Below are 13,114 nucleotides of genomic sequence, written 5' to 3' on the forward strand. Positions count from 1 at the left end.
CCAAACCTTGAGGCGGTTTTACAAAGGATGCGATACAAACAAACACCTCCTGACTCTATGAAAAACCAATTTCCGTTCAAAGCAGCAATATTAGTTCAAAGAAATTGAAACGCTATAGATAATATGGACAGAGAAATGCTCCTTGTACGCAGTCGTATGATGTCCTTCACTCGATAAGTATTCAATTATCGGAACTACTGCCTCGTGAAATGGAAAACAAAGATTTGAGAGGGCGGAATCCTCCAGGGGCGAATTGCCTTCCCTGTACCTCCGCACTACAAATTGGTTGAGAGTTGTATCTTAGCTCCTCCATTATTAATGGCTTCCAGAGAGCTATCAGAACGGGGATGTGGCTTTTATTTAGGGCTCAGCATGATTCTAGACTGTTGTACTGTTCATGATAGCATTAAACATGCAGATAAGGTCGTTTTAGACTGAAGGATTAACACGTGAGTCATTTGAAAAGTTTAATGCAGGGGAAGCTACAGTTTAGGTTTATGTGGAATTTAGATAGTCTTTCATCAAACAAATGCAACATTCTGTTGTCCTTGCCAAAAATCCTACATTTTATATGGCCTAAACAGTTGTTTTTACTGACTATTTGCTCCTTGTCAATGAATTATTAAGAGAACACAAAATCTTCACATCTGTGCATTATACTAACCTGAATACCTTAGAGATGAATGGTAATGTAGCATCTATAATTCTACTGGTAAGAATTTATATACATCTTTTGTGATAAACAAGGGTTATTTTCCATGCATGGGAAAGGTTATGTCCAAGGTGCTGAATTTCTATCAAGGCAAAACGACACAACTTGAAAGTTCAGGAATTTCTGTTTATGGCTTTGTACATGAATAACTGAATAATTTATTCTCTTAAAAAGATTAAAGCAATATAAAGCAATCCTGTTATGATTGGTAAATTTGTCCCTATACTATATGTCAGGCTTAAAACAAGCAGCACAAACTTATAACTATGTATTTGCCATTACAGGAAAGAGGAGGGGGAGCTACGTAACATGGGGACAGAGAAACTGCTGAAGACGCTCCCGGTAGTGCAGCAACAGCTGGATGCCCTGCTGGAGTTTGATGTAAGTCTGTAGAGACAGTTTGGGAAGTTACATGTATAACACAACAAATGGTACTGTCCTTGGTGCTGAAGGTGTTTCTGAAGCCACAACAGTACCAGAAAGACCACATATTGATATAGCATTTTCACAAATACCTTACTTGACTGCCTCATACATATGTAACATGAATATTAGTAAGAAAGATGGTACATATCTGATTCTTTATGAATATCAGGCCACACAAATATGATTCATTGGTTTTCAGATTTTTAGAAAATATTTCTTAACTGGAAGATCAACATGAGGCTAAGATAGTGAGAATGAAAATGATGAAAGTTTATACTTTGATACTCTCATCAGTTGCAACGAGTGAATATCCTTGAATACAAGTGCTACTAGTCTTCTCCTAAGCCCTCTAATTTCAGATTCTGACAACCAAGTACATCTTAGCAATGAATTAAAGCTGGATGCAGTAGTCAATCTCAGAAGAACGTGTTTTGTAGTCATGAAGCAATTTTCTGTGAAGAAGATTTCCTAATGGATTCTCCCCCTGCCTCCCACAGGTTACTCCCAATGAGCTGACTAATGGAGTCATTAACAGCTGCTTCATGCTGCTCTTTAAGGACTGCATCAGGCTCTTTGCCTGCTATAACGACGGGATCATCAACTTGTTAGGTAACGGGACATTCTCTAAACCTATTTTACATATGGACTATATGCAATCTTGAGGATTACTTAGATAAAAGTAGACTTCTTCCTTAGATATACAAGTTATTACAACCCTTGATGTTGTTATTTTGGTGATTTACTTGTATTTGGTTACGTCTAATGAAGTCTTGAAGATTTTAAGGTAGGGAGATAATGTTCGAAATTGTAGAAAAATAGAGTAATTTAAAGTTCTCTAGCTGTGACACAAACAAAGACTTATGAACATCATCCTTCCTTAAGTAGCTGTCTTCTTTTGACACATACATGTAATTTCTTTCATCTAAGCACAATGAATCAAGCTCATCCTTCATTATCATTGACCTAAGTTCATGCATTTCTCCAGAGAAATACTTTGACATGAACAAGAAGCAGTGTAAGGAGGGGCTGGACACCTACAAGAAGTTCCTCATCAGGATGGACAAAGTGTCGGACTTCCTTAAGACAGCAGAGGTAAGACATGAGGAAGTTAATCTCGTCTTCGTGCCAGGGATGTCCTTATAGTCTGTTGACCAGGGATTCTGATCATGAGAAGTAATTCTTTACTTGCACACTTCTCTGAAAGTAGGCTGACCAAGCAAAAGTCCTTTTCCTTAATGATTACCTTAGATTTGACGCAAATTTCACATTTTCAATGGATGTCCCTCAAAGTCAAACCCCAACATTCATATCAACACCACAGTCCTTTGCTTATTATGCAGACCTTCCTTTGTTTTCATGCCATGAAGGTTTCATAATTCCATTTGATGTTCTATCTACATGTACATTCAGTCATCATAAGAATTATCTAACTTTGAAAATTCATTGAAAATGAAAATCGATCAGCTCAATTTAAATCTAGAATCCCTGTAAAGCTATGGACATCCCTCAATCGTACTGTGTTCCTCAGTACATGCAACGTGAAACATCATGTGCACCTTGATAATGTTTGGGTGTTGACAAGCTTCAAAGGCAAAGTTGTTTTTTTTTCAGAACCGGAATGTTCTTTTGCTTCTGCATGTATGTATGTATGTGTGTGCCAAGGTGTCTTTTTTTCTTTTCGCATGAAAATGAACATTTTCTTTTTTCATTGACACCCTAGAGTTTTGTTTGGCACTGCACTTGTATCATGCTATTCTGTTGTCACAAAATAACGCCTCATTTTTTAAATCTTCACTGTCCAAATTGTCCAACGTTTCAAAACGAGTTGTCGTGAAGTTTAAAGGAACCATTTTTTTTCTCCTGAGAAAAATGAAACTAAATCTGAATTCCCAAATTTTGTATAATTATCATGCTGCCGTAGACTCACATGTGGAGGCCCCATCATTATGTAAGTCCCTTCAGCCCTCCAAGTCACATTGTGCTTTGTTTGCTCATCCTGTCCCCGAAAAAAATTCATTTTTTTTTACTCACAAGACTCCCATTCCATTTACAAGCCTGCCATTTTGAGGACAAAATTTGATTTTTGACTGCATTTTCTAAATTTTCCATTGTTCCGCATGAAATCTTGCTCATGGTTGGTTATGGTAGCAAATGTAACTTTTCTGCATGAGTGTCACTTACTTACTTGATACTTGATTAGGTTTCGTCTGTGTCACACACACAGTTAAAGGCACATAAAATCCTTTTAAAAACAGTTCTCTACATGTGTGAGAGATGTGGAATGGTGCATGGTTTGCTTCTTGCTATCAGCTGTATCCTTCAATATCTTGCAGATTTGTCTCAGAATAGAGAATTAAGCTGTTTTTCTTTTCTACAGAATGTATCTGAAACTGAGACACTGACAAGCTCAAGTTAAAATGCCACAGTAACTTGGGGGCTAGGGAATTATATGACTTGAAAAAAAAAGGACAAAAAACAGTCTTCACGATATTAACTTAATAAGCATGGGTGAAATTAGAAACAAAAGTGCAACAAAATGATAAAAGCTGACTCAACGTACATTACTGCTTGCATAATAGATAACAACTCTGACAAACGGCATGTGTGCATAACACAACGTTGGCCTCACCAGAGCAATTATGCAGTATTGAGGTCACGTTCCTTGTGATGAATGGTTTATTGTTATTGCACAACATTTCCAGTCTCCCTGGTCTTCCTTGTCGCTTGGTAGTCTTCAGACCTTTGCAGTTTTAGTGCCTGTCTTTGCATTTAGTGATAGAATAGAGCTTTTATTTTCTGAAATGTCAAATGTAACATGTGCATCCCTAGCCCCTGACTTACATATCTGTATAGAAATTGACATTAACTCTTACATTGTTTGTTTTTTTCCTTTACAGCAAGTTGGAATTGACAAGGGGGAGATCCCAGATCTAACCAAAGTAAGTCAGGCTCAAGTAAGTATCAATGTATGTGGTGGTAGGGAAGCTGTTCTCTTTGTCCTGCTGTGTAGTGGTCTTCCTACATGGATCTGTTAACTCCCCACTTCTGCTCACCTCTGAAAGGTAGGCTTCTAGCTTACACAATTACATGTATGCAATCATCAGTTTGTTGTGTATATTAAAGGGCTCAAAATAGAATCTCCAGACAAAAAGGCAATTGATCTATAATTTGCATACACAAGTTTTGGTCAAGCATTTTTGACGTTAACTACGCGTAGCTTGCCTATTAAAAGAGTAAGCTTTGAAAAATCTGTCTCAAAAAAGTTATTAAGCTTTTAGTGCTTGCTGTGCATATGGAACTGTCATGATTTGGACATAAATTGGACTCGAAAATGTTGATTGGAATAAAAGGAATGATATTTTGAATTGAGACAATTTACATACCATAATGTAATATTTTTCATAATTAGCTCATGTTATGTTAACAAAGTTGCACTTTGATCTACAAGCAAGTTAGTAGATATCATCACATTGAGGTTGCGGCATTTTACAAACCAGTTACAGCCGGTCTAGTTCAATCATTATTTTCCATGATGGAAAATGATAGGTTGCAGCATTTTACAAACCAGTTGCAGCCGGTCTAGTTCAATCCATGATGGAAAATAAGGATTGATCTAGACTGGCTGCAACTGGTTTGTAAAATGCCGCAATCTCAATGTATAGTTTATGAAGCTTGCTATTTTGAGCTCTGTGCCTTGCCCTGTCGATAATTTGCATGCAAATCAGAACCACTGAATAGCTTTGCCTATGTGGTGACTCACCAGTCGTACGTGTACATGTATGTATGAACTTTCTACCCCACCCAATCCTTATTTCAGCTGATTAATTAATCTTGTCATGCTGGTGTATTAAATTTCTCACATGCTGTTTACAAATCTATGTCAAATGAGATGGAACTGCTGAACACTGAGCTTGTGCAGCAATCTGCTTATTGCAACATACATGTAATAGATAACGTTATTAGCTCTTCTTCCAAAGACTCAAACATAATTGAACATACATGATATATCTTTCAACATGATAGGTTATTAAAAAGGCAACTGTAGGTCAAAGCATACATGATATGTGTTCATAATTGACTGCGGCTCTTTTAGTAAGCTCTTGTTCACACTACCTACTGCATAGACTTGTTGAAAGATTGAACATGCAGGTGCTTCCAAGGTTGTCTTTTAAATATGTGTAAGCATGTCTTTCCCTATCCCTAGGCACCTGCTAGCTTGCTGGATGCCTTGGAGCAACATCTGCAATCCATGGAGGGGAAGAAGGGCAAGTCTGAAAGGTGTGTGATTTGTCCTATGTTTTATAATTACATGCATGCAGTTGTATAGAGGCTCCCTTTGGCAATGCCATCGTGGCTCAAAGCCTTGGCTTCGATTTTGTGGCCTGCACTGTTTCTTGCTATTTTTGTAAGTGCTCCCAGGCCAGTTTTCAACTTTGCTGTGTAATGAATGAATGAAAGACCTTTACTGTACGTTTATGCTCTTACGGGCTAAGTACAGGTCATGATGATAAAGCAGTTCTAGGTACAATCAGTTATATAAGAATATGCATGGTATCTCACTACATCTACAAAGACTAATGTATACTGAAATGTTTATGTACAGGTTCAACTTCTTCTGACTTCTTAACCGTTAGCGCTCTGAGTTAGCATTTTGGCAATTCCCTATTGGTTACAACTTACAGTGTTAGGCAGAAGGGAGAAAGTTGTAAAAGCACAGACAGTTGTAGCTTGAAATACATAGTTTATCTATTTGTATTTCTTCTGTGCTATTCAAATATCAAAAACTAGGGATCTTGAATGAGTCTTGATGCCCTATTTTGTCACATAGGCCTGCCAACTTGCAAACGTCTCTCAATGCCATGACTGCCACGGGGTCATCGTTTGATGCAGCAGCTATCCAGAACAACTCGTCCACAACCATCCTTACTACTGTTAACGAGGCAGAGAAACAGAAATTCTTGGAAGAGGAAAACAAAAGACTCAATGCATTAAAGGTTTGTGGTGTGAAAATATCTGTTTGTAAATTGTCAATCTTTATTTGTTTAATCAACATGGCAAAAATATACACATGTACAATAAACATACATGTACTCCTGACTTGCGTTGATCTTAATTACATATCAGATCTATGCACACAGTGCAAGACCGAAGGCAAAAACTGGACATTAAAACACAATACTATGACACAGTCTGCATTTGTCTGTTGTACAGACGGGTAATGAAGTGGAAAAAGGAGTTGTACAGTGTGTTGGTCAAAGCTAAGGGGACACTGATTCAAGTACAAGTTTCCAAAGCTTTTACTTTTCAAATTGATAAGAAGTTTCACAGTGTTTCTAGTCATGTTTGTATAGATGAAATTTTGTGACAAAGGTCTTGTTTTCTTGCTATTACTATTAGTGTTGATGCTGTATATTTTGTTTAACTGTTTGTCCAATATAGCTCCTGGAGATGGAAGTATTTAGCAGATCTTTGAGCATACTACATGTTACATAAGATTAACACTGTACATCATACAACATGTAACAGAATCACACCTCTAACAATGTCATGTAAACACTACATGTCACTCATGCATATAGAAGCAGATCTGGACTAAGAAGGCAACAACAAAAGAAAAATTCTATTTAAAACTTTGTCCTTGTACTAAGTTGTAGGGAAAAAACTCATAAATTTGGCACAATTGTCTCAAAGCCTAAGTCAAATTTTCTTTTCTAGTTCAAGTTTTCTTCAGTAAAATACAACTTGCATGTATTTCTAAAGATCGATATGTCAGAAAAATTCATATCATTCCTAAGAAAAACAAGTGGTGGATCATAAGAAGGATTTGTTTGAAAGACTGAAGAAAATTTATTTGTCAAACCACAAGAAGTTGAAGTCCAGATCTGTGAGAACCTAACACATACTCAGTCTGACTTGTCTTCACCTCAGGAGCAACGGCTGAAAGAAGCCAACCACGTTCAGGTCACCGACTTTGGCCAGCCTACGGTAAGGGACGGACACGGACTTTCATAGCATAGAGCTCCAGCCATACCTTGTACAGCTCTGTGGCACCTCTCCGGGCATTTCTGTGTTGTCGTCCTTTTTTGTCTCCTTCCAGGTTTTCTTCAGTGTTGCGGGAGCTTTTTGTAGCCTGCTGTAGAAGTAAATAGCTGTAGAAGTTTGGGTTTGAATTAACATTTCATCCTGTATTAACACCTGTGTTATGTCATTGGTCTAATTTGTATCATTTCTCATTGAGACTAAGTTGAGTTCAACTTTAATTTTTACAGGATGGAGGTCTAGTACAATACCCACTGGAGCCATTCATTTAACATTATGATTTTATTTCATTCTACTTTTTAGGTTGGAACTGTCTCAAAAGTTAAGCCATGCTTGAATACTACACAAGAGTCTTCTGAGTTACACGCTGCAACATAAATGAATTATGATGAATCAAACTAATAATCATACAATGAATCACCACACCACAATTACGATACATTAAATCTTGATTAGCCGTCATACAAAAATGAGCCTTTATGCAATCCTCGTATGTAATCATACCTAGATGTAGGATGCACCAAAATTACTGAGGGTATATATTCTGATTTGTTTTAAGACATAATTGCATGTAGTACCAGATAATGATGAATACCCTGTGGAAATGGTTTTTGCTAATTTCGTCCTAACACTGAGAGCTTTGATTTTATTTTCAGGAGCAGCGAATGAAGGAATTACAGAACCAGAGTCCCCAGCCGGCGCAGGTCGCCGCATCCCCCCCTCCCGTCACGTCCACCAACCCGTTCCTGACAGCATCCCCCCAGACCGCCCCCCCTGTAGCCACCACACAACAGCTGGATCTGTTCTCACCCCCTCCTGCACAGGTAAATACCCCTCCTCACAGTTGGCATAAAGGACAACTATACTTCAATCTGCAACCAGAAATAACTGTCAGGTTATCGTTGCCCATTTCTTTCTCTCAGTGCTACCTCAGCATACTATATCCGTCACTTGGCAATAGCTACAGCATGCCACATCAGCAAGATGACATGCTGCAGCATACCATGTCAGCACCTTGGCATGCTCTGGCACACTACAATCAGTAAATTAGCATGCCTACCATCATCTCTTAGAGAAGGCCGTTATGGGCTTGCGGGCTTTGTGCTTGCAGAGTGCATGGCAGATTGATAGGATGGCCCCCAAGGCATAGCATGGCCATGATTATACCCGACAACCGAGGAAGACATGCATGTACATGTAGTAACTGTTACATTAACAGGCCATACAGATGCTTAGGCTTTAAAGGCAATGTCATAAGAAACTTTATCCTGCACTAGGCTCTAGAAGGCAGTCTGACTGCCAACAATCATGTATACGCACATGTAACATAGTCCCTTCTTGATAATACAATTTTAGATGTGTTAATGTCCCGGATAACAAAATTCTTTGTACACAACCAAGACAGTGTTATTTACCTACCCAATTTTTCGGTTACCGTTGGTCACCTTGCTCAGGGCAATACTGACTGGTCCTACATTGCCCCATATCACAGGAACTAGCAGTGTAATAGACTTAATGGGGCAGTTGCCAAGGTAATAGACAGGGAGGACAATATAAAGATGCACCATTTGTTAAGGAGGCTTTATGTGTCTCAAAATCTACTCTAGTCATGAACCTTGATCAGGGGGGATATAAGCTCAGTCATGTTTAGGACTGCACTCTTCACATTACAGCAACAACACTTAGCTGCAGTGCAAAATAGAATGAGTCAGTATTACCCTGAGGAAGGTGACAGACAGTCACTCAAACATAGGGTAGGTAAAAATCACTGGGTTGTGTTCAAAGAACTCTGTTGTCAAGTGTTCTTCCAACCTGATGGTACTATATTATATAATATAATGATTATCATGGATTGCTAATGTCCCACAGAACACTGCCGGCATCAAGCCATCAGATGACCTGCTGGCCCTTGACGTGAACCCATTCCAGCAGATCCAGGCCACAATAGCCCAGCAGTCCATGGCACAACCCCAGATGAACACTGCCCCACAGATGTGGGGGGCCCCTCCTCCCACAAATAACGGTAAATATGTCACAAGGATCATAGTTATCATGGCATGTATAATGCAGCAGGAAGGACAGGTGAATGGATGTTGTATGAACTGGTGTGGTTGGGTAGCAAGGTGCTTCATAACCTCAATATATGTGGCACTTAACATGGCTTGAGTATAAGTTCTATTGTTGTAAGGGTATATACAGGGTATTGCAAGAGGTTCTTTGATAATTATCCTCAAGAAACTTATTAGTTGTTTGTAACATTGCTGATCATTTTTTTTGCTCCTTGCTTTTTTAGCCTGAATATTTTTTGGCTTATAAAGCAAAAGTGATAAAGGTCCATGCAAATAGAGAGACAACGAAATAAGTCATAGATTTTCCATTATTACCAGGGATGTCCCTAAGCTCTTATAAATCATTTTACTTTTTATGTTCAGTTGAAAAACAGAACTGTTCAACCTTCCACGGACAATGGGCTGGTCTAGTTGGATGATAGCTAAGGGTCATCCCTGCATGTTACCATGCCTGTTGAAAGGCGTCCTGTACTAAACACACTGTCCACATTTTGAACCCCTCCCCCCACCCCATCTTTAACAGTTGGTACTCAGAACTGGAACGGTGTAAATGGTGTCCAGGCTAACGGAGCGTTCCACCAACCACAGGCCGACAGCAAGTGTAAGAGCCTCACCGGATCTTAATCCTTCAACAGTTACTTAACCACCAACGTCAACCATTTCTCCACCTTCTTCACCCTTAATACACTTTCTCACAAGCTCCCATTTCTGACTAACTTTTGATTCATGTAGTTTCCATATTGAATGTGGAATTTCAGATAAAGTTTTCTTTTTTCTCCCAAGGGGCAGACACTGTTGCCTTTATACTACTCTTGCATGTTTTATGGTATCAAAGTTCTTTGGTGTACATTATTATGTTAAGAATAGTTCTGGAATACTAACTATGCTCCCTCAAAATTTTAGTTCTCAATGAAGACTTTTTACTTAGTAGATTGCTGTATTTCTAACAATGACAACATCACTTTGACCTTTATAGTTGTTAACATGCTGCTTCACTGACTTTTTCCGAGCAAAACCATGTTCTTGTTACCATTGCCAAAGAAGGCAAGAAGATGAGTTTAATTGATATTGAATTGCATAGACATCTGTATGAACCCGATTTATCCCAAAGAGTGCATTCCACAACTTGTTTTTAAAAAGAATACTTGCTGAAGAAAATGTCTATACTAGGCCCAAAATGTGATTTGTGTAACAAATATGGTTTTGTTTGGAATGATGTGCAAGCTTGGGAACAGACTTTGCATTAAAGAATATTAGAATCTTATACTTTTAACTGCTTCTTTATTCTCTTTTATACGATAGTGTCCTCAGGTAGATATCCATATGCTGTCTGATTTATCATTTTACTTCTCCTAGTAGAAAAATAATGCTCCTTAAGTAGTTATAGTTTTATTTTCCTCTTGTTTTCTCTCTGCACCCTTTTTTTGCACCCAGTTTCAGTAGTTTGGAGCACCACTTCTCAACCCTCCCCCTCTGTGGAACCCTGGCCAGGTGTAACACAGCCTGACTCTGATGCTGGTAGGGGTAGGGGCTCTAGTCATAGCTGTGTAGAGCTGTGTAGCATGTTTGTAACTACCTCATCTTTTCAGTGTGTTCAAGCTTCGAAAGTGTTCTGCTGCTAATGAATTATGTTGCAAGACGGTAACATTCTCGGCAATGGGCTCATATTCACTTAGTTACAGGTTTACATATGACGTAAATAATAGCAAAACCTGTTTTGATTTTGTCTGCATTTTAGACATCATCTTGTGCCCCAATCTTAAAGAATCACTACATTGAGTTTGGGCACATATTCACTTAGTTACAGGTTTACATTATGACATAAATAATTGCAAAACCTGTTTTGATTTTGTCTGCATTTTAGACATCATCTTGTGCCCCAATCTTAAAGAATCACTACATTGAGTTTGGTCACTTGTTTAAAATCAGAAGAAATTTTTAACTTTGTGAAAACTTCAAGTCGTGTATGTAGCAGCATATCACTTTCATACGGTGGCAGCGTTAAGTGAAAAGAAAGGGCAAAACTATATACTTCAGTCTACTAACCCACAATCTGCACCCACAGTTCTGATGACTGCATGGCATTCTGTGTACCACTCCTCTTGAAAATCCTGCAAATGTTATAGATAAAGTTATTGCTTCTGCTGTTCATGTAGTTTAACTTCAGTCTTTTCCTTGTGTTTGACAATGTTCAGTAGAATGAAATAGGACTTACATGTAGTTCATAGAATAGGCTTACAGTTCTTTGCATTGAATTCATAAATGCTTAGCACAAATGCATATTAGACAACTTAGCAATGAAAAATTAATGTATGCACTAAAGCAAAATAATAAAGAGAGGTGAAATACTGGCTTGCTGTTGCTTATATTGACACTAATATTAAGTTTTAAGTAGGTGTGAAACTCATTTTTTGATACTGAATGTTTTTCAGGGATGAACCCAGACTTCAGTTCAGCCTTTGGACAGAATGCTGGGCCCCAGCCTACATCACAGCCAGGTATGGGTGGTCACATAGACTTAGTATATCTTATATACCTCTATTTATGTCATGCCTGGGCCTGATACGGGTGTTCCGGACCGTGTGATAACTATCCGGATCACATAGGGTTCGGGAGGGTTATCACACAGGCTTCCATAGAATATTTCGAACGCATTTCGAACGCGTCGTTTGCGCGGCCGTCGGAAATTCGAATACCGGATTCGGAGATTGGAATCAATGTTGCTACAGTTTCTTGTTCGAGGACACAAAACTCCCTCAACTTCTGGCGCATTCCGCATTGAAATGTGTGTTTTCTCGGGTGGGTATGGCCAAGGTATGACATAAATAAAATACAACACGTTGTATTCCGCATAATACGGAATACCCCGTGTTGTATTCTATATATACCTGGTGTAGAGGTAACACAACCCTGCTGCTTCGCCATTTGGATCAAATTCCATGAATTCGTGGGCTGAAGTTTGATCCTATGGTCAGCCCCAGCTCAGACATGTAAGGGATTGTATTCGTCATTTCAGATGGTGACAATGAAGCAGGTGGCCCCGTGTATGAGGGAGCTTCAGGCATTAGCCTTAAGCTTCAAACCTCTGCATGTAAAAGAACACAACACACTTATCCAGAAGAGAAGGGGTGACCTGGTGCGCTTGGTTAGATACACAAGCCATTGAGTAGCCGCATTGCACTGATAGCTTAGAAAAAGTATCATGCTTTGACCTTGTTTGAGGTTCGACCTCTTTACCAGTATGTAGGTTTTGGACCAGGAACTTTTACCAGAAAGGCCAAAGAAGTTCAGGGCCCATATCTTAGAGGGAGCACAAGATTGTCTCCACATTTAACAAGATTTAACATGAACACAATGTCATAATTTTCCAGCTGCATTTGACGGCCTGGGTGATCTCCTGACCCCGATGCCGGTCAACACGAGCGCCAACGTCCCGTCAGCCGCCCCCCCACAGGGCACCAAGCCCCTGATAGCAGGAGACCTGGACACCAGTCTGGCACAGCTCGCAGGAAGTGAGTATGAACAGCTTTCAACAATTCTCACAATGTTATACATGTAGTAGTACTGTCCCACAAAGTATGAAAGCATTTTAAGGCCTGAACATTTTTCACATTAAAACCAAATAAAACTATTAACTAAAAGTTTGAGAAAGGAATATTTCTAGGAGTGCCAATCAATGATTTTCTTTTTCTATGTTGTTATTGATATTGTAAAAAATGTGTCTTGTTAGTATTAATGATGTATGTACATGTATCAAGTTGTTATCAAGAATGATGATAATCTGACGTTTGTTTCATCTCTACCTACAGATCTCAACATTGGAACCGGGGTATTGAGCAAGAAGTGAGTCTTTCCTGTTTCAAAAAAA

At 38.9% G+C, this 13,114-nt stretch overlaps 1 protein-coding gene across 13 annotated transcripts in view; it reads left to right on the top strand.

Moving 5' to 3' along the window:
- The window catches only part of LOC136433113 (phosphatidylinositol-binding clathrin assembly protein LAP-like), a 44,766-nt gene that overhangs the window by 23,842 nt on the left and 7,810 nt on the right, over positions 1-13,114 (top strand). For 7 of the 13 annotated variants that reach the window (XM_066425030.1, XM_066425022.1, XM_066424940.1 and 4 more), the window contains exons 6-19: positions 997-1,093; positions 1,636-1,747; positions 2,124-2,230; positions 4,036-4,092; positions 5,343-5,416; positions 5,967-6,132; positions 7,067-7,123; positions 7,834-8,001; positions 9,047-9,200; positions 9,770-9,847; positions 10,681-10,764; positions 11,679-11,744; positions 12,618-12,758; positions 13,056-13,089. In XM_066425030.1, coding sequence (XP_066281127.1) covers positions 997-1,093; positions 1,636-1,747; positions 2,124-2,230; positions 4,036-4,092; positions 5,343-5,416; positions 5,967-6,132; positions 7,067-7,123; positions 7,834-8,001; positions 9,047-9,200; positions 9,770-9,847; positions 10,681-10,764; positions 11,679-11,744; positions 12,618-12,758; positions 13,056-13,089 — 1,395 coding nt within the window. The remainder of the gene's footprint in view (positions 1-996; positions 1,094-1,635; positions 1,748-2,123; positions 2,231-4,035; positions 4,093-5,342; positions 5,417-5,966; positions 6,133-7,066; positions 7,124-7,833; positions 8,002-9,046; positions 9,201-9,769; positions 9,848-10,680; positions 10,765-11,678; positions 11,745-12,617; positions 12,759-13,055; positions 13,090-13,114) is intronic. The other 6 variants (XM_066424948.1, XM_066425014.1, XM_066425004.1 and 3 more) reach the window with 6 other exon arrangements.

Source organism: Branchiostoma lanceolatum, chromosome 1, assembly GCF_035083965.1.
Source record: "Branchiostoma lanceolatum isolate klBraLanc5 chromosome 1, klBraLanc5.hap2, whole genome shotgun sequence".
NCBI lineage: Eukaryota > Metazoa > Chordata > Leptocardii > Amphioxiformes > Branchiostomatidae > Branchiostoma > Branchiostoma lanceolatum.